This window comes from Eschscholzia californica, unplaced genomic scaffold (genome assembly GCF_041429995.1).
Source record: "Eschscholzia californica isolate CP2 unplaced genomic scaffold, dmEscCali1.0.p SCAF_3, whole genome shotgun sequence".
NCBI classification, from domain to species: Eukaryota; Viridiplantae; Streptophyta; class Magnoliopsida; order Ranunculales; family Papaveraceae; genus Eschscholzia; species Eschscholzia californica.
This window is the reverse complement of record NW_028238420.1, coordinates 39,931,818-39,958,378: the sequence shown is the minus strand read 5'-3', so window position 1 is coordinate 39,958,378 and position 26,561 is coordinate 39,931,818. Positions and strand designations below refer to the sequence as shown.

Sequence of the window (26,561 nt, the reverse complement as noted above, 5' to 3'; positions counted from 1 at the left end):
CTATTTATGTGACAATTTAGGAAACCTAATCGGGGTTGGACTCTGACTATATAAGGGTCTCCTTAGAACAAAAATAGGTGTGGAAAATTCTCAAAGAGATTTCCCTCTTTACAACATTAAGTAAAGAGAGAAAGAGATAATAGTTCCCAACTATCTATCTAGTCTAAAGAAGAAAGTGTTCTTCGTTTAACTGTCGGGAAGTTGTAGCTAAATTGAAGGAGGAAGATCAAGTCGATTGCTCGGATGTCTCAATTAGAGGAGCTACAATTAGAAATCCTGGTCTTCGAGAAAGCAATCACATTAGCCTGTGGGAATTAGCGATTAAGGTAAATCTCTAATCTACTTAGTTCATATTTAGCTTAATTATGCATGAGATCATGGGGATACTATTGTTGGACATTAGATGTCTGAGATTCCTCTCAGAACACTATGAGACACCATAACTCAACATTTACTACTAATATACGTGAGATACTTACTGGTACATACCAAATCGTGAAAACGAAATCGTGTGAGATACTTACTAGTACATACCAAATCGTGAAGAAAAAAATTGGCGATGTCAAAATTTTTCCTTTTTCTTGATGTTGAGATTGCTATGTTGAATCTCGCTTTGTCCCTCTCAATATGGGAGGGCAAACCTATAGGGGGCTCGAAAATCTCTCTGATGCTCAAGACGGTCACATTATCCCTGCTGTTAAATTATTGTGTAGTGAGTGAACCCGAGTTTCGGAGTTGTGACATACTAGTTGTGTGTCTAAAAAGGAGAATTTATTACCTTCTATAGGCTTCTTTAACCGACTGTTGATAGATGGTGTTGATGAGGCGGTTGAGATCCACCGTGTAAGACTGAGACTACTCCACCGTATTAGACTGAGACTACTATTTCGTAGTTCTGAGATATAAGGATTCCTCTTTGGGCTTATTCCGTGTATTTGATTTAGTCAAGTTCTCTAATTCAAGGATACTTGGTGATGATCCAAAAATTGGTCATCAGTTGACTAAAATCAATAAGTTGAGAAAAGACGAAAAGCCCAACAAGTCGACCTGTAACAAGGCAACAGGGAGGTCGAATACAAAATAGGTATGTCCCTCAAGTCCAGAACTTGGGGGGTCAGTAAGATCTACGAGAGGACTAGGAGGTCCATGTAAGCATGCCCGATACCTCAATCCCGAAACAAGGGGAAGCATGTCTAATACTTACTTATTTAATTCCAAATCTGATCAAAGATCTCAGTCGGACTAAATCTTAAGTATTTAATTAACTTTGGCTTTAAGAGTCTTCAAAGGAGGAAAGATCTCAATTAAATTGGGTATTCAGGGAGAGATTCATGAGTTTATACCTGCTAATCGACTTGTCATGTTCCTCCTCCCCGTGCGGTTACTAATGATGCGAGAGTCAAACCCATTCTTCGTGTTTGGTGATCCGGGAGTAGATAAATGGATGTGAAGATACGTCTAAACGAAAGAGAGAGATAGAGACACGCTAAATGGATAATCGACCTAATTTATTCCTATCTTAGATTCTTAAGTATCTATGTAAGAAAACACAAGGAAGTATGTTGACTGGGACAAACATCATTTTTTAATAAAGGATATTGTTTAGGAGCCCTAGGTCATTTATAGTTGAGTCATTTTTTTATTTCAATGATTTATGAATCTAATTTTTTATTATACCGTTCAGCTCCAATCATGGTTGTTAGATGTTAATACTTATCTCTTAATTTTTATATTCACATTTAATTTATTCTTAATTACTCTACATATCCCCATTCACATTCCCATTCTCATTTCCTCTTCGGTCGTTACATGAGGTTATATGTAACGGAGTTTAGCTCCAATCATGGCTGTTAGATGTTAAAATGAACAATTTATCTTCCTCTATAAGTTTTCGAACAGCAGATGCATCTTTTTTTTCTAGTGACTTAGCCTTTGCTTCGGTTGCCGAAGATGATGAAGATGATGCTTCACCATCTGCATCTCCTACTGCGGTTTATCTGATAAATCTAATAAGCTTTCTCTAGATCTCTCGATTTTTGTTTTGTGAGGAGTAGTTAGGATTTTTTTTTCTGAAGCATCAAAAGTAAGGGAAATAATTAGCCATGGCTTTCGAAATCATCAGTATTTCATGGTCATCTTTTTTATTTATTAATTGGAATAGTGGACTCTAAGCTCTAGATGTTCGATATAAATCCCCAACCAAATAACCCATTGTATTTTCAAGGTTAGTTTCATTGATTCATTTGTATCGATTATCGTATTTTTGAGTAATATATGTTGATGACAACTTTACGTCCACCTTGATTTCTTCAATAATTTCATTGAGTGTGATTGATGTAACTGTCTGTGCGCTTGGGCACGGGTGATGAGACATGAAAATGTCTCATCTTTTGCATATTAGTCTATTTCAAGATGTTATTTGAATAAATTGAGTGTTTCACTTACCCAGGTGTATTCTAAAGAATTGAGCACGAAAAACGAATAAAAATTGCAAAAAGACACACATGAAGGGCCTTTTGGTAATTTGGAGATAGGGATGGTCTGGTGATTTTGTACAATGTTGATACTCAGATGAAAAGTAGAGTCCAAGACGACCTCGTAGGCGAAAACAAAAGTCAAATCGGAGTCTGGGTGAGCAAAATAGAGCAAGTCAAAGTGTAGGTCAAAATCATATGACATACTGCCGGAGGACATGTGGCACTGATCCAGTGGGAGAACGTGGCGAAGATCTGACGACACATATGGAGCGATCGGTACATTGTTGGGCATATTCAGGATCTAATTGATGTGGTTCCTCTGTGTAACAGGATGTAAGAAGAAGGTCGCGCCCACAAAGGATCTAACGGACGTTGAAGCACGCGAGTGAGATGCGGCATTATGGATGCGAAACCCATCTATTTAAACCGGCCGAGAAGCACAGTATCATGAAACACAATTACTATCTCACGCCAACCTAATTCCCTCCTTCATGTACTGATTTAAAACTTCTCTAACCGAGAGAGGACAGTAGATAGTGAAAGTGAGACGCGAAAATCTTGAAAGGGAAATAGTGAAGTAGAAAGGGAGAGTTGGATATTGAAATGGATAGATAGTCAGAGATTGAGAAAAATCAGAGGGAAATTTCAGAATCAAGGAGGATTGAAGAAGATTCGGTAGAGAGAGAAAGCTAGTTCGATAAAGATCAAAGAGAGAGAATCAGAGATATTGAAGCAACTTATTAGGGTTTATTTTCTTTCTCTACTCAACTGCTTTGGTTGGGAAAGTTAGGTAAGAATCTTCATAATCTCTCTCTCTCTTCTAAGTTCGATAAATTTTTAACAAAGAAAGAAAGAAACATATCTAGAGAGAGATTGAATAAGAGCGAGTTATTTCCTTTTTAGCCCCCTATTTTATGGGAAACTTTTTTTTACTCCATATTTTTCGTAAATTCAAAATTGACCTCCTTTTTCCTAACTCCATTTACATGCTGCTAACGTTAACATCTATGTTCCAAAAGTACTCCATGATTAACAAACAAAAGTTTATCTCCTTCACCTTTAGCATCCTTGGCTTGTGCAAGAGATCTTTGTACAAATACAAAATGGGACCCTAGATGTGAAATACTAAAAGCACCCATAAATGGACCAGGCCTTTCGATTCTTATAAGCGGCATGTTTTGGAGAATATTGCTAGATAGCTCTATAGGCACCTCCCATTACTGTTGGAGAGAGCGAGTAGGGACTATTGGGGTGAAAAAGTGGTGACAGTAAGAGTCAATCAAATATGACCATGTGACTTTCGAGATACAAGACTTAGACATCTTTTCTCATAACCACCACCACTCTCTTTTTCCTCCTTTTTTTTATTTTTACTCATGGAAGACTAGGGATCTAGAGAGATGAAAAAAATCTTATAGTGGGTGGTTAGGGTTTAATTAGTGTCGTCGAACCCTTACCCAATTGACATTGAATCTAAGTTGAGCATTTAAACTCTTCGAGATAAATTTTGGGAGGTGTAGTGTTAGTCATTGAAAAACTAAGTTTATGAGGTGTGATTTTAAACATTGAGGAAGATGGTGTAATCACAAAGAGTGAAAGAGAGAGAGAAATAGAGTGAGAAAGAGAAAGAGAGAGAGGGAGAGAGGGGGGATGGTGATTGAGAAAGGAGGTTGAGGGTAGTAAGAACAAGTCCAACGCAATAGGGGTTGATGCCTTAAATCAAGGGGATCTACTCAACCTCCAAAAAACAACTCCAACCCTTGAGAGGCTTGGGCCTTAAAATTGTGCTTGTGTGAAACACGTGTTTGGAATTTTTGTGGGTATGGGGAAAACGAGTGTGATCTTGTATATATGCGAAATACATGTGTAAACTGTTTTTAAATTTTTTTTTTTTTTATTATGTTTTGGTTCCCTATTTATAAACCAACCCAATTTTGACCGTTGGAGCAAATCAAACGACCATGAGGATTCCTCACATGACCGTTGGAGCCCCAACGGTCATGTAGGTAAAGCCCTCAGTCAACTCTACTCTAGAGTTGATTGAGGGCTTGCTTGCAACTGAGCTGAGCGCCTCAGATTGGACCAAAGGGGTTGAGGCCCAAAATTTAAATTTTGGACCTCATGTATCTTGGGTTGGGCTCTAAGCTGGTACATAGAGTAAAGAAGGAGAATGAAGTTCAAGTGAAAAGAAGATTTTAACTTGACTAAGGTTTGAATATCGCCAAAAATTGAGGCATATAGAAATCTATCGGTCGCTATTGAAATTACCAAGTACCTTTTTTTTTTAAAGAAATTACTAAGTATCTATTGTGAACTAGTACAATTACTTACAGGTAAGGGTAAAAATATTAAAATAAAATTTTTATTGGCACAATATTTCAGATTAAAAACAAATGTTCCTACTTGTTGAACAATTCAACTTATTGAAATTCAACAAGTACTATGTTATGTTTCTTAAATATATGTAGAACTCGAACTTTGTATTAAGACTATGAAGTTAATATAACGTGTTTTGTTTGATTTATCTTGTTAGTTTGGGTTATCTCATTTGTGTTGGTTTTCTGATTTTGAAACATGGAAAACAATAAAAGCTGCAAAATATTGCAGTTGGATTTCACAATTTTTATTTTTTTCAATTTGGTATTTGTAACGGCCAAAACCTATTAAGTTGTTGCAAAAAGTCAAGAGTATTCCCCCAGGGTACCCATTTGTAACGGCTTTCCCTCTTTAAGTCGTTACAAATAGTCGTCAATATTGGACTTTGCTGACTTTTTTGTAACGGTTGTTATCTATAAAGCCGTTATAAAAGTTCTTTGTAACGGCCAACAGTCATTACATTTATTAGCCACGGGTTTTTTGTAACGGCGTCGAATTGTTATGTAACGGCTTGGAACCGTTACAAAATACTATTTGTAACGAGTTTCCCATATTTGTAACGGTTTTAGCTGTTACAAATGTAACGTATTTTTGAAGTGCAACTCATTTCAACCAATTCAGGTTGATGAAAAATAAAATAAATAAGAACATGACCCTACTATGTAATGATGTCGGAAAATAGTTTCTCGGATGTCTCTAAAACATCGTCTTTGTATCCTTTGTCTCAGTTGTACCTTCAAGTTGTTGATGACTTGATGAGAGTACTTGCAAACACACTCCGACGCTCCGGCCGGCTCATTTTGTATGTTAAGATTTGAACAAATTCTCTCAAGGATTAAAGATCGTATCCATTTTCAAAGTAAACATGTGCCACTTAAATAGGTTAACATAGTGGTAGTCAATCACCACAGTGATTTTGCAGTGATTTTTCCGTTCACTCAGGTACCTCTCAGTTTACCTTCACATCATGACATTTGTAAGGACCACTATATTGTAAAATCATAATGTGAAGAGTTTACAGAAAATCGTGTAGCATATGATAATTCATGTAAGGTTCATCGTGACTTCTTTATGCTAGAAATTCATGATTATGCATATCTTTTGAAACTAACAAAACCACCAATAAAGATACTCGTTAGTGTTCATACTAAACATAAACATAATTATTTAAAATAGAAAAACATATTCACACCTTGAAGTAGTTATCCCATACTTCGTCACTAGCCACAAATCTTTTAGTTGTTGAGCCAAATCCAAATCCGGAGTTAAACTTCATTAGTTTCTCATATTTGCATGTCTCCTCTGGAAGAATTTCCAACGGCTCAAATATTCGGAATATTATATTTTGCAATTATGTTCCTTCTTCAATGCCGGTAAGATTCTAGTCTCCACCATTTTTTACCAAACGATCCACTACTATCCCTCCAATTGTATCCTACCGCATCTACCAAGAGTTTCAACAAAAAGTTGGACTCTTCTGCAGTCCAAACTCTATATGTTGTTTTTCCTTTCTTTGCATCCTCTTCATTCGAAGAATCCAATGTTGTTTTTCTTTTCTTTGCACCGACTTCATTCGAAGTATCCAATGTTGTCATAGTCACGGTCTCCCCAACTCACTAAAATTGTAATGATATTCACACAACCAAAATATACAAGAATAAACACAAAAGATAATAAAAAAAACAATAAAATGTGAATGATAATACATGAATAGACAAAAAAATTTCTATCTACATATGGTGATTTGAAAGTTTGAGTTGATATGGTGATTTCAACCTAATTTAAAGTTAAAGCTAAAGTCCAAACCAACCTAAAATTTCTATCTACATATGGTGATTTCAAACCAACCTATCAAACTAAAATTTTAGGTTGTAATTTCTATCTACATAGGGTGATTTCAAACCAACCTAGAATTTCAACTTAAACTCAAAATTTTAGGTTGTAATTTCTATCTACATATGTTAATTTCTATCTACATATGGTGATTTCAAACCGACCTAAAGTTCAAGCTTAAGCTTCAAAATGATTAGGTTGAACAAAGAGAAATGAACATATGGTATTTTCTATCATTTCAGACTTAGACTAAGTATTAGAGAAACTCCAGCAAAGTATTATTGAACAAAGGGAATCTACCATCATCTCATACATGAGATAGTTCATGGATTCAAACATAAATTCAATAGTATTTCCAGTAAAGTATTATTGGAGAAATCTACCATCATCATCTCCAGCAAAGTATTATTGAACAAAGGGAATCTACTATCATCTCATACATGAGATAGTTCATGGATTCAAACATAAATTCAATAGTATTTCCAGCAAAGTATTATGGATTCAAACATAAATTCAATAGTATTTCCAGCAAAGTATTATTGGAGAAATTTACCATCATCATCTCCAGCAAAGTATTATTGAACAAAGGGAATCTACCATCATCTCATACATGAGATAGTTCATGGTAGAACAAGAAAAATACAAGCTAAAATTTGAACGACTAACCTCAAGGCGACACCCTCTCGGTTTGGACGTAATGAGATGGTCCTCTCCTCCTTCCTTATAAACCCTAGAAGATGAACTCTCAAAATGTCTCTTGTGTTTTCTAAAGACAAATTGGGTTCCAAATCCTTTATAAAATCAGTCAAATAATAAAGTCCCTCAATGTCTGCGGATATTTTATATATAATTGAATGCCACTGACTTTCGGGGATTTGAAAATGTCCACATTTGAATGTCTCTGACTTTCTTAGACTCTTAAATGTCGGGATTTGAATGCCTCAGACTTTCGGGGACTCTCAATTATCTCGATTTGAATGCCTCATACATTCGCGGACTCTCAAATGACTTTCGGGGACTCTGGAACTCAGCAGCTCCGTATCTAATTAGACTGAACGAAAGTCCAAAAACCCTTCTTATCCGTTCAAAGTTTCACCTCTCTCTCTCTCTCTCTCTCTCTCTCTCTCTCTTGTTCTTTGCAATTTCAGCGATTACTTCAAGTTCGTGATTGTTTTAGGTTAGTTTTGAAGCTTCCTTCTTACTACACCTATCCTCCAGTAAGTTCATCTCTTCTCTTACTTTTTTTTCTCTCTCACTAGCTAATAAGTGATATCTTATCTTTTGATTTCTAGATTTTGCTATGAAGATGTAAATTCAAACTATTAGTATCTTATTTTCTTCTCTGGGTGTTCTTCTTTACATCTAGAAAATGACCTAAATTAACAATTTAACTACAAACTTCAACCTCACTTCTCTTACTGTTTAGTTGCTCTGTGACCTTTGCTTAACTTTCTTCTCTTCAATCTGAACTTTTAATCCAACCCTTTTCTGAAATGAGTTATTAATCTCTTTATCTGTCTTTACTAAATCAGTTCCATTCTCTATAACTCAATCTTTAATGGAAATTGACTAAGGTTAAGGTGGCCAACTAGTGTTTGCTGAATTGCTCCAATGGCTTTTTCTTTTTCTTTAAAATCCTCCACATGGGTTCTTCATCAAAACCCACTTTCTGTACTCCCTCATAAGCCTTCTAGCTTCATCTCAATGGTATCTCTCCACCGACAGGAAGAAATCACAACATCTGCTCTCTCTAATTTGACTCCATTATCTTCTTTATCTTCCTTTCAAACTCATCAAGACCTATCAAATTTCACATCTCAAGACTTCCTTACCATTCTTCGTCGCCAGAAGGACCCTGAATCTGTGATTAGTCTCTTCGAATGGGCATCAGAGCAGCCAAATTTTGTCCCTAGTTCCACTATATATGAAGAGATTTTTCAACAACTTGGAGCTTTTGGATCTTTCGATTTGATGAAGCATTTCCTTCGCAGGATGAAGTTATCTGGTTCTGAGATTAACCAAGGTAATTTTCTTATCTTCATTGAAAGCTATGTGAAGCTTAATTTATTTGATGAAGCTGTCGATGTGCTTAACCTAATGGAAGAAGAATTTGGGATAGAACCTGATACTTATACATATAATTTCTTGTTGAATGTTCTTGTTGATGGAAACAAACTAAAACTGGTTGAATCTGTTCATACTGATATGAATAATAGAGGGACGAAACCTGATGTTTCGACTTTTAATATATTAATCAAGGCTTTGTGTAAAGCACATCAAGTTAAGTCTGCGATTTCTATGATGGAGGAGATGGGTAGCTACGGTTTGGCTCCAGATGAGAAAACTTTCACAACCCTCATGCAAGGATTTATCGAAGAGGGGAATATGGAAGGAGCATTAGCTATCAAAGAAAGGATGGTTGTTGCCGGAAGCCCATTAAGCAATGTAACGATTAACGTTTTGATTCATGGGTTTTGCAAACAGGGTGAAGTTGACGAAGCTCTAAGCTTTATACAAGAGATGGCCCTCCAGGGATTCCGACCTGATAAATTTACCTTCAACACTTTGGTCAATGGTTTATGCAGAGCTGGTCATGTTAAGCATGCCCTAGAGATCTTGGATTTGATGCTTCAGGAGGGATTCGATCCCGATATCTTTACTTATAACACTTTGATTTCAGGACTATGTAAATCTTGTGAGATTGAAGAAGCTTTGGAAGTTCTAAATTTGATGGTACTTAGGGATTGTTTCCCAAACACTGTTACTTATAACACTCTAATCAGCACTATGTGCAAGGAAAATCGAGTGGAAGAAGCCACTAAACTCGCCCGTGGTCTTTCAGCCAAAGGATTGTTACCAGATGTTTGTACATTCAATTCACTGATTAACGGTCTCTGCATGTCGAGAGACCATAGAACGGCGATGGAACTTTTTGAAGAGATGAAGAATAAGGGGTGCCCACCAGACGAATTTACTTATAATATTTTAATCGAGAATCTTTGTTCTAGGCGAAGACTTGAGGAAGCATTAAACCTACTAAAGGAAATGGAATCAAATGGATGTGCTCGAAATGTAATAACATACAACACTCTAATTGATGGGTTATGCAAGAATCGAAGAGTCGAAGAGGCAGAAGAGATTTTCGATCAGATGGAACTTCAAGGGGTTTCAAGGAACTTGAGGACTTATAATTCTCTGATTGATGGTTTGTGCAAGATTAATAGAGTAGATGAAAGTGTTGAACTAATCGACCAGATGATAATGGATGGATTAAAACCCGATAAATTCACATACAATTCGTTACTCACTCATTTCTGCAGGGAAGGAAATATAAAGAAAGCTGCAGATATTGTTCAGATGATGACTTCAAATGGGTGTGAACCAGATGCAGTCACTTATGGAACACTCATTGGTGGATTATGTAAGGCAGGAAGAGTTGAACTCGCAAGTAAACTCCTCAGAACTGTTCAAATGAAAGGTATGGTTCCTGCACCACAATCTTACAACCCTTTAATCCAAGCATTATATAGAAAACAAAAAACAAAAGAAGCCATGAGACTATTTAGAGAGATGGAAGAGAAAGGTGAGCCTCCTGATGCTATCACATATAAGATTGTTTTTCGAGGACTTTGTTCTGGCGGAGGACCGATTGGAGAAGCCGTAGATTTCATGGTTGAAATGACAGAAAAAGGTTTTCTGCCGGAGTTCTCTTCATTCTCTATGTTGGCTGAAGGTCTTTGTGCTTTATCCATGGAGGATAAACTGATTAAGCTGGTTGATTTGGTGATGAAGAAGGCAAATTTCTCGGCTAATGAGGTTACTATGATAATGGGTTTCCTCAAGATTCGTAAATTTCATGATGCGTTGGCGACTTTCGGCCGCCTCTTGGATAGCCAAAAACCAAGGAAATATTACAGGTAAGAAGTTGAACCATGGATTGAATTTTGTTGGTGGAAGTTCTTGTAAATCACTAGTTGATTAGCAGCTTTTTTTTGGTAATGAGGAATAATACTACAAGAACTTGGAGAAGATAATTATCTTAGAAAGGTGTATTTTTGAATGTAGAATGATATCTCTGTATTTGTACAGTATTGTATGGTGTTTTGTTTTCATGGTTAAGACTGGTGAAAGTTTGAAATGAAAGAAGAAAATTGATCCAGTGTTTTTCTTTAAGTAATGTAAGAACGGTTCAAATAAAACCAAAGAGAAATAGACTCTACTCTCACTTTTCTCAACTTCTAAAACACGGTAATTGTGCCAACGACTTTGGCTAGTTGGTTGTGCATCTACTTCGAAAATTCGAAACTCACAAATTCTATTCACAACAGAGGTGGAATTCATCATTTATTGACTTGGGTGATAAACGAAGTAAATGTGAGAATGTCTTTTATGTCCGCTAAGATGGTCTTAAGGTTTTCTGTATGGTTTTTTGTATAAGAATTAATCATTACATTCAAAATATCTTTGACAATGATAGTTATAGAGATTATTCAATTCATGTATTTATTCGTAATGTATCTGCGTTATGTTGAATGCAAGTTGATACTCACTTTACTAAAGCTTAAACATAGGAGGAACTTGAAGAAAAAAAATTCATTGTTGGTTGCCTGCTATTTTTGACGTCCGGATGTTCATCTTCTCCTCCCAAGTCCCACCTCTGTAGTGGGAACGGGAAGTTTTGTTGTGCAAGATTCTTGTCGTAAAGCTTCTCTTGTTACTCAAACTGAGGCTAATGGAAGGTCTTGGAAGACAGATGAAGGATATAGATAGAGAAACTTTTATTTTAAATGGACTCCAAGAACCACCACATTCATTACATAACATGTTTACATCATGAACTGAATAATCTCAAATATAGAATCCCTAAAGAATTTATTCCCCGGAGATTATTCTTTATTCTCCAAAGCCGCAACCAATAAATAATCATGTGAAAATCGTCAAGACATACCAACTTATTTATTTCTGTTTTACTTACTTAAACCTAAATTTAACAAATTGTGAATTTAAAAAATCAAACCCCGACTACTATGTGGGATGGAAAATAATTAACTAGGACCATTGGGTTATTATTCATATCTGAAGGAGCCACATGAAAAATAACCTGAAGAGATAATAGCAAATTTTGCAGGTGAAGTTATACCTACTTTCCACCACATCACCTGACACACAAATTCACATAACAAACGTTTGACACTAAAATCATCATAATTATACGTTTTATTAAACCCAACCCATGAGTAATTTTGTCGTCTTTCGTTTTTCTCTAATTAATTTCACCAACTCAACTCCCCTCCTCACACACTAACATAACATAGTTGTTAGACAAATTAGGTTTTCTTTTCACCAATCCTTCTTCCCCTCCTTCTCTTAAATCCCCCCCAATTACCACCCTAATTACTAATCTCAATCATAATCTCATAATCTCATAATCTAGAGAGAGAAACTCATAATCATCCATTCACATAAGCAAGAGAGAGAGAGAGAGAGAGAGAGAGAGAGAAGAAATGACTCTCTCTTTCATCAATTCCTTCTACAATCAAATCGCGAACCGCCATCCTCTGCTAATCTACGCCGGGATATGGACAATCCTACTGACAGTAACAGTAGCAGTTTCATCTTTGTCGCCAGAAATTGCATTTATGTCAGCGATATCACCATCTTCGTCATTCTCTCAAGCGTGTAAAGGACAGGAAGGTTTTATTAGGGTTCCGATTGATTTACCGGGAGAAGTATTTTGTATTCCCGGTCATCTATTTAGAAGGTCAAAAATTGATTACTTCGTTCCTCCAATCTTTGCTGCCGCTGTTGTTGCTGGTTCGGCTTTTGTTGTTAGAGCTCTGGGAATTTGGGAAGATTAGTGGAGTGTTTTTTTTAGAGAGGAAAGTATGAGAGATTTTCAATTGTAAGTAGAACTATCTGGATTAAAATTGTCCGTTAGATTAGTCTCTTGTTGGGTTTATAAATCGCAGAATCCTGCGGTGTAAGATGACATACTAGAAATAATAGAAAAAATATTGCTATAGCAAATTGATATCAAAATGGAAATGTATGAGCATCTTGGATTGGGTGGGCTCTTGCTCAATTTTGGACATTCTCCTTAAACCTACATTCATAAAGAGCTTCCAACTTGGGTTCTATGATTAATTGGACTTTTGTATTCTTCCCGGCATAAACAAAAATCTCTACGAATAATGAACTAGTCAATCAAAATTGATTTATGAGACATTTATTTTTTTGCTCAAATACAAATCTGTTTGTATTTTAATCCTTAATCTTCATCTTTGTCTTCACCCACAAACTTCGACGATCGTCACTACCACCATTCGACCAACACATCATTTCCAACAACGGACCACCACACCCACATATTCTCTCTCTCCTCTCCTGTATGTTCAATCTATGCCGCTTCATTCTTTAGACATCCATGGAAGCATATTCAGACTCTTACGGGTCTCACTTCTCTGTAAGTCTGTAACTCCACTGAGAGAAAAACCAAAACCCTCACAATATGCTTATCCTTCTCTTGCATCTTCTTGTAAACCTAAATCAAAAGCTTAAAAATTTAGGGTCTGAATCTTTCCAAACCCATATCAACTGACAACTACCAAAACCTTTTTAAAAAAAAATTTACCAAAACAAAATCTACCCCAAATTGAAAATAAAAAGCCCATACTCAATCTCAGTCTCAATCTCACGAGGAGATACCCCATTTAAGTCCATCCTCGAGGAGGAGCTCCAACCCTCTTCGAGTCTTCATAAGAAATAGGTTCATTATCCTTAGCAGATTTTTTGACTTTCCGTAGTTTATCGATTCAGATTTAGTAGTTTATTCACGGGATTGTACCTTCTTTGTTGTGTCTCGATTTCCCAACCAAAGGTTAGTAACTCTCATCAAGCTTAGGGTAAAGAAAAAGTCTAAATCTTCAAATCTGATCTCTCTCCTGAGTCTTGTTTCTAAAGAGAGAACGAGCAGGAAATGAAGCGATTGAGAGGAGGCGACAGAGAAAAAAGGTGGTAACAGTGGTCGAAAATTGCCGTGGTGGCCTGAATTTGTGGGTGAAGGAAGATGAAGGGGTAAAAAATAATCACATATTTTTAAATCCAAAATAAATATATCCCCTACTTCTAATCTTGTAGACCAAATTTCTTATGTCGGATTTTTCTTTATGCTCCAAAGCCCCAACATTGTTTATGCCTCACAGCCCCAACATCATTTATTCTTTAAGGATACAAGTAAAATAAAGATTGTTCAACAAAAAAAAAAGGAAAAAAGGTAAAATAAAGATAGTAACAGATGAGCTGACCCATATGATAGATGTGTTTGACCGTGGTGGTCTTTTTTTGTTGAAAGGGCCCTGGTGGTTATATGATATTAAATGATATACATATTATATTATTCACAATGCATCAATGCAACTTAATGAATCTAAAAACCCTTAGAATCTGTACCGAAACAAAAATCACTCTCACTCAGATGTCTTAATTCTTATCTAATTCAGTTTACTATATTTATTGTCAAAAGTTCTAACTTATTATAACCAAACTCAAAACCGAATCAGATCCAGATATTAGGAAATGAAAAGGAGACTGCCTGGTGGTAATGGCAGAGTTTTTTTATTTTGGTCTAGCAATGTTATTTGTTCCATAAACATTAATCCTTTTAATTTGTACGCATAAGGAAAATCAATACATCATCCAAAGGGAGAAAGAAAGTGTTCAGACAAAAACATGAAGTTCTTAAATTAGTGCTAATGCCCATAAACCTCAAATGTTCAATACCTGCGGGGACCACGACCGATCATAAGGCCCGAGGGGCACTGGAAGGAGTGATGACCTCGACCGCCACAGTTACCGCAGATAACAATGTCCACACAATCACGACTGATGTGTCCCGGGTGATTGCAGTTATGGCAAATGATATCGCGATATGAGCCACCGACTATCTGTGATGATAGAGCTGTCTTTGGGCACTGACGGGCAACGTGGCCCGACACATTGCATACATTGCAGACAGGGTCGTTGGTGCACTCACGAGCCAAGTGCCCGGGCTTGCGGCAATTGTTGCATGCCTTCTCATTGGTGCAATTGGCAGCAAAGTGGCCTGGCTTGAAGCAATTGTTGCAGAGCCTTGAATCCTGAAGGGGAGGACCTGAACCCGGGCAATCACGGGCAAGGTGACCCACCTTATTGCATAAATGACAAATGGGTTCGTTGGTGCAGTCGTTCGCTACATGGCCATGTTCCTTGCAGTTCCAACACATAATTTTGGCATTGCACTCAGCCGCAATATGCCTAGAAAAGATAAAAGAACATGAGAACAATAAGAAAGTATTATAATCAGTGACAGTAGTTTTACAGATTAAGTTATTGTGATTGAGAAGATCAATCCCAGTCAATCCCAGCAAGGCATATAATTTGTTACTCTTCTGTTTTGGCTACTAGGTGTGGCCCACCAGGCAAGACTATAAAAATCCTTCGGCGTTTTCCCGAAGATCTCGAGTTCTTGTCTAGAATCTTTCAGAAAATAAACAACTATCCATGGAAGTCATTTAGTTGTCGTTGATAAGAGATGGTTGGGGTTGTCATCAGAAAACTTTAAGGGTGAAAGAAGCTTTGTAGGAGCAAGGAAAGGAAAAACGTAATATCATCTAAAGATAAAAGATATAAATCATCTCAAGATAAATGATTTTATCCTGACTGGAAAATAACTTCCGAGAGAGATAAACAGGTTGATCACATGAGACAAAAACATATCATGAGGGAGACATTGCACATGGATGATGGTTTTTAGAAGGTAGCAGATGCAAAATTAAAGAAATTTCTTACCCCGGAAGCCCACAATTGTTGCAAGTGCCAACATTTGGACACTCTCTGGCATAGTGCCCAGGCTGCTTGCAGTTCTTGCAAACACCTTGCCTGTCAAAACAAGGAACGAAAACCAAGTCAATGCACTTATGTACTTCAAGTGACACATAATTTTGGTGAAAACCTGTAAGCAGCTGATCAAGAAAAGCTCAAACTGTTATATGTCAGAAAAAAAAAGGTATCTGAAATTGACGGCTATCATTTGTTTAGCGCAATATTAACTTGTCCAGACTTCAATTCAAGAAACATCAAACTAATGATACATAAAAAGCCTAATTTTCCAAATGCCACCCACTTATACATGGATGTGCCAATTTGCGACATCTGCCCCAGTACAAAGGGTAGAAACATGTTTCTGTGTAAACTTGATCATTGCCATGAAAATCACTTGATTCACTTCTAGTCTACTAACTCAGGCACAAGCAGCACCTACTGCCAAAAGTTCATACATATTTCACATCTTATGTTCAGAAAGTATAGGAGTCTGACATAGAAACTAGAGGATATGCATATAAATGTATGATGAGAACAACAAAAGAAAGAAATATTAAAACTAAATAAATCAAGCACCTGGGCCTGAAACTACTAGGATCCCTTCTGTACGGTGCATCACGATAAGATACACGCTCTCTTCCACGGATCCTCCTCACTCTTGGGGGGCTTCTGCTACCACCAGAACTCATATTGAAAAAAGCTCCAAAAGTTATCTCAACTTACAGATCCAAACCGCCACACCACCGCCCAACCTAAAACCACCAACAGCTCCTCCGTCCTCCTTCCTCCTTCCTGCGACATTAACCCAAAACCAAACCACCTTCATAAGTCGACGTCCATCTACGACCTCCAACTCTACGAGACTTATACAACTCCTCCATATAATCAACTTTAAAAGCACAACCAAGGAATGAAATGTCGGTTTCGGTGGAAATTTCGGTCAATCCAAAAGTGGAAACGTTTCGTGGAAACCTTTCGGTCTGTGGAAATTTTACAAATGGGTAATCAGTAATAAACAGTTAATTAGAGGGTTAATATGCAGTAAAACAGTTAGATTTGGGTCTAAATTGAATTGTTTAATGAAAATAACACCCACAAAAAAGTCATATGTTAGTTTAGGGGCTAAAATGAAAGAACATAGTAAAATCAGGGGACTAAATTGAATAAAATTAACTTCTGAACAGTTATAGTAGGGGTTAAATATTGAAGACGTAAAAACAAACTAAACATCAAACTCGATGTACCTGCTTAGTAACAACAGAAAGTCTCTCCCTAATAAACCCTAATTTCTCAGATCAAATTTCGTCAAGTTCGGAGAAACCGGCACTCTTCCTCCTCTCTCTAGATTTTCTTTCAAATTAGGGAATAAATATCTTGAATAAAACTCACTTCCAAATCAGTCAAAGAAATCCATTGAAGAAATGTAACAGAGAAATCTCTTCAATAATCCGACACAAAAGGTATGAGTCTATGATCAAATTAAGGAAGAATCTCTTGAATAATCCACAAGTGTTTCGAATCTTTCGAATATATCGAAATTTCGTGCAGATTTGGGTTTAAGCTAGATTTTGTGTTGGTAATGTGAAATACCGAAAAATTTCGGTCATTTCGACCGAAATTTCACTCCTTGAGCACAACTCGTATCGAAGATGATAAAATATGGGAGGAACAAAACCCCGTCAACCCTATATAGTCGTAATAACATTCAACTTCGACAACACAATAAACCCAAGGACCCAACTCCAACAACATCGAAATACAACCCTCAGCCTTAAAAACCAAAGCCCAAACCCTAATTCACAACCCTTACCTCCTCGTAAGCTTAAGAAGACCTTCCTTGAAACCATGTAACATGATAGAGCGAAACATCTCAAACATTTCTAGATTCACATACCCTAAAAACTTCATATATTGTACCTCAAACGAATAGCAAATATATGGCCCCATAATCAGAAGATTAAAAGATTTAAAAATAATGTTCAGCCAGAAAAATTCTGGGATTAAATCACTGCCCTCAATAGCACCACAAATGCACAATAAAAATTAAACCTTTCCTGATTTGAGGCTTATACTCAACTGCTAAACCCAACAATTTTCCATTAATGGATGAAATTGAACTTCTAAACTTTATAAAAACAAAGGATTGAATGAATCTAATGATACCCGTATCCATATCACAAGGGAATTCAGCCACAAAACTATTTCTTTATAATCAAAGTGGAAAAATTAGAGACCGGAAATTGAAAGAGAAATTTGAATGACCAACCTCTTGATCCTAATTTGATGACGATAGATTTGTACTTCGAGTATCCCCAAAGAGCAAAGACCTTTACTTTCGCAAAATCGACAACTTCCGCCTTCAGCTGAAGCCTCAGATGAACCTGACAAAAGAAAACCCTAGATAGGGAAAACTGCGTTATGCTTTTGAAAGAAGATTTTATCGCTTCTATACATCCAAATTGAATAAAATAACGCCCTAACTGAACAATGGTATACCCGTTATAACGGGAATACATTTTATAACAATTTTCACTAAAAATAACGGGACACTAAGGGTCTGTTTGATACGTGTGAAAACCTTTTTCTTTCTGATGGGAAAGAAAACCATTTTTTTTTTAATGAGAAAAAAAATCAAAAATTTTATTTTTTAGTGTTTGACACACACTGAGAAAAGAAATTGAGGATGTCTAAAAGCACACAATAGTGTTATGGTCGGCGCCTTCATTTATACCTAAAAGAGGTGCCGATTATAGTAAGGTTGGGCGTCTATAGCAAAGAACCAAAAACAACAAAACCAATCTGAACCCAAAATCGACCATATCACCTTCTTCTCCAACCTCCGTCCAATTAGGGTTACAGGATGCGAAGTCTGATTTTGATCGATTTGCTTCAACAGAGAAATTGTTGTGGGTGTATATCATCTTGGATGAAGATTACAATGCTATTCTTTGGTTTGATTTGCTTCAACCAAGAAATTGATTTTGATCGATTCGCTTCAATCTAGAAATTGATTTTGATCGATTTGCTTCAACAGAGAAGGAGAGAATAAGTCGGTTACATCAACATGATGGAGTGAATGAGTCGGTTTCATCAACATGATGGAGTGAATGAGTCCGATTTCAGTTACCATTTTCTATTATCAACTTTGTTCTTCTCTTGTTTGATATGGATTATGAGGGAGTTACATCAACATGATGGTGTGGAACTATGATAAAATGAAGAAACTGAATCTATGTAGGCAGTGGTTTAGGAGTTTCAACTTGGTTTGAGAGAGAGAGAGAAATGAATGAGGGTTACAAGAACCAAATTAATTTTTGCTCCAATTTGAATTCCAGTCTGTAACAGTGATGAGGGTGACAAGAATCAAACGGTTTGTGCTTCAATTTGAGTTATAGTCTAAAAAAAGTGATGAGGGTTATAGAATCAAATTGGCTTTTGCTTCCTGATAGAAGAGAAGAGGATTAAATAATCAAATTTGAGTTATAGTCTAAAAAAGTGATGAGGATTTGAATACAACGTGCACCTACGTGGAAGGATAAATTAGGGTTTGCGCAATAGAAGAGAAGAGGTGCTGCTTCTTGAATCGTTAATGCGAGAGAGAGATCAGAGATTGAAAGAGGGGATAGCAGAGACTGAGTGAAAAATCGAGTGTTAGAGTGAGAGAAACACGGGAGGAGAGAGAGCGTGTTTTTAATAGGGTGGGAAATCCGTTTTCCCACCTTTTTAGTGGGAAAATTTATGACCATTTTTTCCAACCTTTTTTTCTTACGAAATTCGATTTTCCGACACTTTTAGTTGAACCAAACACTGGAAAATCGATTTTCTTACGAAAATCGATTTTCCAACCTTATTTTCACACGTATCAAACAGACCCTAAAGGAAAAAAGTTGAGAAATGGTATGAATAAACTTTCAAGCTTCTGGAATATCTTTAAAGGTCTTCATATGACTTTTAGGACTAGGACGTCTATGACGATGGTAGTTATAGTACTTATTCCGTTCATGCATTCGTTGGTAATGTATTCTTACCATATTGAAAGTTACTCATGGAGTCCGTGTCAAAAAAACGATAACATAGAGAAGAGTACGTTTTACCATATACAGTTTTCGGGAAATATTTGCATATTACTAACATGGTAAATAAGTTAATGTAATACTCATGGACGGAACCAATATTATAAATCGAGGGAGTTACTATAAGTTTAGTATAATTAAGGTATTTTTCTCATCTAACGTCGTTTTACTTGAGCTAATATCCGAAGGAATGTTTTTGAAAATATTGTACTATCACGTATCTTTATATATTAACTTTCTAAATCAAAATGTTATTATCTCTTTGGTATTAAGTTCATTAAAATAGCGTTTTATTGTTGTTGATTCTTTCTTTGTTTAGCGAGTTAGTTGGACGCAAGTGTTGTATTCATTAAAGAAAACAAATATTTGGGTATAATATATTTATAGAAGATTTTAGACTATGAACATAAACGATTTATAACTCCTACAGTCTTGCTCGTAACATTCAATCGTGTAAACTATTATATTGTAGAGTAATATATTTTCAGTTAAAATTTAAATAATAAGATCAACTTAAAAACTATTTTAGAATTAAATAGAATGGGACTTAAGTAATATATTAAATATATACTAAATTAGACGTGTTACTGAAAACAAAAACGATATACAATTAGAAATGTTCTTAGAGCTACACGACGAGCTTCCCGGTATAAAGAAACAAATAATATAACATCTTTTTTTGTTGCAAGACCAAAAAGTGTCATAAAAAGGAGAAATTAATTGAGATGGGATGTTGAATGCAAGACTTGGACTACAACTTTAGAGCATCGCCAGTATAAAACTCAAAAGAAAATCCTAGTCACTTTATGGGTCAACTGTCAAGTCTCGATAGAGATTCTTTTTTTTATATGACTAAATTGAGTATTTCTAGTAGTTCAAGTCCTTCTCCAATGCAACACTCAAAAAAATTTAATGGTTACACATGTCAAACTTACATTTAGGTGTCATTTGACAAATAAAAGTATAAGGACTTTTGTTTCTAGTAGAAGAACATTTGGTTTCAACAAAAGAAAAGAAGAACATTTGATTTAATAAAGTTAAAAAAAAAATCATGGTCAAAAAGTTAGTGTCGCACATAATTTGCTTTGTTTCTTTTTTCTATTTCTTTTCTCCTCGAGATAATTCATTTTAAGTCCACGCTCACAATTTCATGATAACTATTGTGGCAAAAGTGATGGTTGTGATAGTGGTGGCGGTTGTAATGGGGTTGTAGTTGTAGTAGCCGGTGGTTGTATTGGCCAGTGTGATATAAACAGTGTTGGACCTTTAGAGAAATGGTGATGGAAGTAGTTGTTGTGGTGGTGATGGGACAATGATGGCGGTTGAGGTGTGGTGGTGGTAATGGTAGAGGTGGAAATATGACGGTGGTGTGCTGATATGGTGGTAGTGGTGATGGAGGTATGGTAGTGGTAATGGAAGTATGGTAGTGGAAATGTGGGGATGGAGGTATAGTGGTGGTGGAAATATAGAGGTGTGAGTGGTGTGAAGTATGTTGGTTGTGGAGGTATGGTATTGGTCGTCGTTGAGGTGTGACGATGGAGATGAAAGTATGGTGGTGGTGGGGGTGGTGTGTCGAGGTATAGTGGTGATGTTGTGGTGGTTATGGTGTGGGTAATTATGTGGTGGTTGATGAGACATGAAAATGTCCCATCTGAATCTCTTAACTCGGATTAGTTAGTCTAGTTCGAGCGGTTACTCTGATGATTTGTTTGGCTTTCTTTCTCAGGTCTCATTTACGGAGTTCGATGCAAAAACATTGTGATGAAGACATACTCGAAGGGCATTTTGGTCATTTTAATGACAAGGGTATTCTGGTCAATATTAGTGCTCATGTGAAAGTAGAGTCCAATACGAATCTATCGGCAGAGACGGGAGTCCAATCGGAGTTTGGATGAGAGAAATATAGCTAGTCAAAGTCGAGTCAAAATCAGTTTGGCAGAGGTCAACATAAATCTTTCTGTAACACGTGGCGCGGATCTAGCGCGAGGACGTGGAGAAATCCGATGGTGCGAATGATATCTCGGTACACTGTTGTGAAGAAGCGGGACGTCTTTGGTATTTATCTAAGCTACTGATTCAATGTAACGCGACGCAAGATAACCGATGACCCCGTAACAATCTACCGGCTGTATTGTTTTCACGGACATGTGGGCCCATCTCAAGCAGCGAGGTAACGTCCACCATTCTCTCGCGATACACTGTATCGTCTTCACATAACAGCCAACTCGTACTGGCCACTATTTTTGGAGAAACCATCTCTCCTCTATTCTCTCGGATCTCTATCAGTAGAGAATAAAGAAGGAAAGGAGAAAGGGACAGAGCCGATCTCTCTCTCTCTCTAGAAATTTAAACATGACAGTGAGAGAGAGAGAGAGCTTGAAAGAGAAAGAAATTAAAATGGAAATAAGAAGAGATGTAGGCTGGTTTCATTTAGAATGTTTTGAGATAGAGATTTCCTTCTTCTCTATTTAGAAACCGAGAGAAATCAAGAGAGGGAAGGAGCTGTATATACGTAGAATATAATCTCTAACCCTATAGGAAGACAGAGAAAGAGATCGAAAGAGAAAGTTCTCCTTGCTGTTCCAGTAGAGAGGAAGAGATAGAGATAGAAAGAAGGATATTGTTGAAGATAACTGAGAGAAAGGACTGTTTGAAGAGACATATTCTCATTGACAGAGAGAGAAACAAGTTAGAGTTTCTTAACATAGAATCAAATGGAAAGAAAGAAAAAAATTCGAGATCAGATTATCTAGAGAGAGAGGATAAATTCTCTCTTATAACAGAGGAGCAGGTCTTCATCATGAGGGATCTTTTCTTGATATTAGAACAAGATATACAAAGAAGGCAACAAATTACAGAAGAGAGGTAAAGATATTCTCCATCTCCTATATAACAGAACAGAGAACAAGGAAGTATGGCACCTCGGCTCGGATGGGACGAAGCTTCTCTATTAGCTCAACTAAACAGAAATTATTAGAGAGAGAGAGAGAAATTGAATTACAGTAGAGAGAGAAACCGAGGAAGTTAAAAATTTTATCATCATCATCACCTTCTCTGTTTCTTTTATTTTCTTCTTCTTCTTCTAGTTATTCTCTTAGTGAGAAAGAGAGAGTTAGATTAAGAGAGTTGAGAGAGAGAGAGAGAGATATTGTAGAGAGAGAAAGAATCAAAGTGTATCAAATCCATCATCATTTTCTTCTTCTTCTTTCTTTATCCTTAATTGGTTATAACTATTAGAGAGAGTTTCTGTATTTATTAGAGAGAGAAAGAGAGAAGTTTGGAAAGAGAAATAAGAGAAAACAGAAAAAGAGAAGAAAAACCAGGGAAGGAAAATTATTTTCTCACCTAGAAATCGTTTCCGGGAAGATGAGAAAATAATTTTCCCTAAGGTCCTGTTTGGCTGCGCAGAAGAAAAAAAAAACGAAAAAGGTGTTTTCTCTCCGATTCTTTACTTTATTTTCCAATTCTTTTTACATAATGCCTATGAGTAACTAATTTTCCTATCTAGGGTTTTAGATGAAGCCATAGTAATCATATTTTCGATAAATTTATTAAAGTTTTTATTATTTTAACGATAAAATCTTCCGGGTTTTTAGACCGTTCATGGACTAAAACCTGAGTTATATAAAGAACTCTCTAATTAGATCAAAATTAAATTGTCGTTAGAAATGATTATGTGGATGAATTCAGAAAACCTAGACTCTCTCCCATTTGACTTCTCCCCATTTGAGTTTCACCTTTTTAATCGTTTTAATATTTTATTTATTTATTTATTTTTAAAACCAAAATCAAAACCATTTTCAAAATCTTAATACTTCCTAATTTTAGAATAGATTTCACTTAGTCTCTGAGGAACGAACCGGTCTTACCGGAAATTATTACAACTTGACACCCGTGCACTTGCGGGTGTAGACCTATTTAGGGTAACCTTTCTAGGCCCATCAGTGGTGGTGGAAGTGCGGTGGTTGTGGTGATGGAGATGCGGTGATGATTGTAAGAGTGGTGGAGGCTTGGTGATAATGGTGGTAGAGGTGTGGTGGTGGTGGAGGTGCGGTAGCGGTGATGGAGGTATGGTGGTGGTGGTGAAGGATATATTCATTCGGTCTGAAGGAAGACGTCCTTCTGAAGGAGTGTCCTTCGACCAAGATAACAACGCGTGCAGTATGGCGAATAGGATAACGATGACCTTATCCGGAAGATCATCCAGTCCAGTCCAATTGGGGTCGTAATGCTTAGCTAGAAGCCGCTTACAATCGTCGGATCACTTTGTTAATCCGCGGCTAACATAGACCGGATCCTACAATGGTTACACATAAGACGGGTAACTTGAACAAAGAGAATAAGACTAGTGGGAGCTTGCCTATAGATGGATATGATCCAGTCTGATAGTGCCAAATAGAAAGAAAAGAACCGGGCTCGAAAGGGAAGCCCAAAAAGACTTAAAAGGAAGTTTTGGATCGGGTAGATCAAGCCCATTTAAGAGTTGATCTAACCGGCCATAACAAAGGAGTGGGTCGGCCAGGCCAAGCCCATTAGTGTGCTACTCTGGCCGGCCACATTAGAGGAAAATCATTTATGGTAATCCCTCCCATCTAGGATTCCCAGGGTCTGATTAAATCTTTTTTGTGATCCAGATTAAATCCTAAAGTGAATGAGATTTCTATTAGGGTTAGTCTATTTATGGACCAGTTAGACAAACAGAAAAGTGTGGAATTTTCTCAAGAGAAAATCAACTCTCTCACACATCTTAGAGAGAAAAGGTTTTAGAAAAAGCTCCAGTTCTTTCTAATTAGTCAAGAAGAAGGAGTTCTTCATCTCAACCTTCATCAAGGTCTTAGCTGACTTAAAGAGAGGGAGTTCAAGTCAACCTACTCGGTGTCTCAAGTAGAGGAGCTACTACTTTGAAGCTTTTGATCATCTGAAAAGGCGTTAGAATCGAATTCGATGAAAGCGAATAAGGTATTCTTCTTTCCATGATTAACTCATTACTAGTTCATGTATGTGATCCTGAAACCTGGTGTTAAACATATAGATGCTTGAGATTCTGCTAACAACATTAAGTAGTCTTAGAGACAAACGAAACCCTACAGGTGGAGGTGTGGCAGTGACGATGGTCGAGGTGGTGGTGGACGCACAGCAGCGGTGGTGGTGATGGTGGTGGTGGAGGTGCAACATCGATGGTGGTTGATTTATGGTGGTGGTGAAAATTGTATTGTGGTGGGATGAAAGTAGGCAAGAAAAAAGAAATAGTCAAGTAATATCTGTGTATATGTTAAACTGAAGTAACTTTACTTTGAAGTCAAAAGCAAAAGTTTTGAAAAGAAAGATAAATTTTTACTTGAGTAAAGTCACAAGTTTTCGCGTTACCAAACTAACTTTTCAACTTTTTTACTTAAATAATTAAAAAGGTTATTTATTGAGGGATTGGGCAAAAGGCCCAATCCTTGACCCAAAATAAGATGCAGGTCCACTGCAGGATAAAAACAAGGGGCAGGTCCAATGGTCAGGTCCAATGGTCAGGGGGTAGGGTATAATTACGATTTTAGTCTTTAGGTTTTAAGAAATTACAAAAAATACCCTTTGCACAAATCCCGTGCAAATCACGTTGTTTCTCTCTCTACTGCACATTCACTTTCTTTCTCTGTCTAACTTTTCTCTCTCTCCCTAATTTCTCTCTCATAAACTAAGACTTTCTTTAACTAATTTATCTTTCCAGATTTATCTTTCCAGATTTATCTATCCAGATTTATCTTTTCCTTCAATTTCTCTCTTTCCTGTTAGTTTTTTTTTAAAAAATCTTATTGGATAGATTTCATCTTTCATTCCATTTATATTCCTCTTTTAAGTTTTAGATATATCTTCGGATTTCTTTCCTTCATTATAATTTTTCTCTCTAGCATTTTGACTTTTTGAATCTATACTTTATTTTTGCAAATATTTTCATTTTATTTTACACTTTCTCTATCTAAAAATATTTTTTCTTTCTTTATCTATTTTCTTTCTCTATAACTTTATTTCCTTATATTTTGGGCAATTTTTTTTAGATTTTTTGTACTGTACACGAAACAGGAAGTTTTTTATCGTACATTTTTTTGTGTACTTGACACTTTTGTACTGAGAATTTTCTTGTGTACTAGGAATTGTTTTATGTACTAGCTATGTGGTTACGTACTAGACATTTTTGTACTGGGAATTGTCTTGTGTATCGGGAATTGTTTTATGTACTAGGCACTTGTGTACTAGGAATTTTCTTGTGTACCAGGAATTGTTTTATGTACTAGTCATTTGGTTATGTTGTAGACACTTGTGTACTGAGAATTGTTTTATGTACTAACCATTTGGTTATGTACTAGGCACTTTTGTACTGGGAATTTTCTTGTTTACCGGGAGTTATTTTATGTACTAGTCATTTGGTTATGTACTAGACACATGTGTACTGAGAATTGTTTTATGTACTAGCCATTTGGTTATGTACTAGACACTTTTGTACTGGGAATTTTCTTGTGTACCGTGAGTTATTTTATGTACTAGTCATTTGGACATGTTTAACTGTTTGGTACATTGGAAAATTTCAAATGGTTCTTACAAAAATCACTCTAAAAGGTTCAATGGACGATAATTTTTTAACGTACAGACAAATATATGTACAAAGAGAAACTGTTTTGGTAACAATTTTGTTTTGGTAAAAATCTCTACAAGAAGAAACTTGAACACGTTCTTGTTCAAAATTAAAATATTCTCTCTCCAACCTTAACTACTTTCCTCGTTTTTGGTAGTTTTTCATTGATTTGTTTCCATATATTTTTTGGTAGTTTCCCATTGATTAGATTCTCTCTGTATTTTATCTTCTTTTTAAACAAGTTTTCTCTCTCCAATCTTAACTTCTTTCCTTCTCTCAAACATTCTCTCCTTATATGATGGACAATTATAGGACATTCCTTCT

The 26,561-nt window shown here is 36.4% G+C and overlaps 3 protein-coding genes across 6 annotated transcripts; 2 read left to right on the top strand and 1 right to left on the bottom strand.

Moving 5' to 3' along the window:
• The first annotated feature begins 7,637 nt into the window (after positions 1 to 7,637).
• MEE40 (Pentatricopeptide repeat (PPR) superfamily protein) lies at positions 7,638 to 10,845 on the top strand. Of its 2 annotated transcripts, none has more exons than XM_086665645.1 (2): positions 7,638 to 7,863; positions 7,979 to 10,845. In XM_086665645.1, exon 2 carries the CDS (start codon positions 8,298 to 8,300, stop codon positions 10,605 to 10,607), a length of 2,310 nt encoding a protein of 769 aa, XP_086521771.1. In that variant the 5' UTR covers positions 7,638 to 7,863; positions 7,979 to 8,297; the 3' UTR covers positions 10,608 to 10,845. The 2 variants fall into 2 exon arrangements, with proteins under 2 accessions (XP_086521771.1, XP_086521770.1); XM_086665644.1 differs by having other exon boundaries at positions 7,657 to 7,903.
• A 1,262-nt stretch (positions 10,846 to 12,107) lies between these two features.
• LOC147550232 (forkhead box protein G1) lies at positions 12,108 to 12,725 on the top strand. The gene has a single exon (XM_086665649.1). It carries the CDS (start codon positions 12,191 to 12,193, stop codon positions 12,542 to 12,544), a length of 354 nt encoding a protein of 117 aa, XP_086521775.1. The 5' UTR covers positions 12,108 to 12,190; the 3' UTR covers positions 12,545 to 12,725.
• Positions 12,726 to 14,254: 1,529 nt separating this feature from the next.
• LOC147550231 (uncharacterized) lies at positions 14,255 to 18,022 on the bottom strand. Of its 3 annotated transcripts, none has more exons than XM_086665646.1 (4): positions 17,812 to 18,022; positions 16,122 to 16,337; positions 15,513 to 15,602; positions 14,255 to 14,978 (listed from the first exon to the last, which is right to left on the bottom strand). In XM_086665646.1, the coding sequence occupies exons 2-4, from the start codon at positions 16,232 to 16,234 to the stop codon at positions 14,459 to 14,461; spliced, it is 723 nt and encodes a 240-aa protein (XP_086521772.1). In that variant the 5' UTR covers positions 16,235 to 16,337; positions 17,812 to 18,022; the 3' UTR covers positions 14,255 to 14,458. The 3 variants fall into 3 exon arrangements, with proteins under 3 accessions (XP_086521772.1, XP_086521773.1, XP_086521774.1); XM_086665647.1 differs by having other exon boundaries at positions 16,122 to 16,330; positions 17,812 to 17,992; XM_086665648.1 differs by having other exon boundaries at positions 16,122 to 16,525; positions 17,812 to 17,965.
• Positions 18,023 to 26,561: the final 8,539 nt, after the last annotated feature.

Excerpts from the sequence above, each read along its gene's own strand:
- MEE40 (XM_086665645.1), top strand. The coding sequence starts at position 8,298 with ATGGCTTTTTCTTTTTCTTTAAAATCCTCCACATGGGTTCTTCATCAA.
- LOC147550232 (XM_086665649.1), top strand. The coding sequence starts at position 12,191 with ATGACTCTCTCTTTCATCAATTCCTTCTACAATCAAATCGCGAACCGC.
- LOC147550231 (XM_086665646.1), bottom strand. The coding sequence starts at position 16,234 with ATGAGTTCTGGTGGTAGCAGAAGCCCCCCAAGAGTGAGGAGGATCCGT. Across the intron at positions 15,603-16,121 it reads CCTAGTAGTTTCAGGCCCAG|GCAAGGTGTTTGCAAGAACT; the intron begins GTGCTTGATTTA and ends TTGTTTTGACAG. Across the intron at positions 14,979-15,512 it reads AACAATTGTGGGCTTCCGGG|GCATATTGCGGCTGAGTGCA; the intron begins GTAAGAAATTTC and ends TATCTTTTCTAG.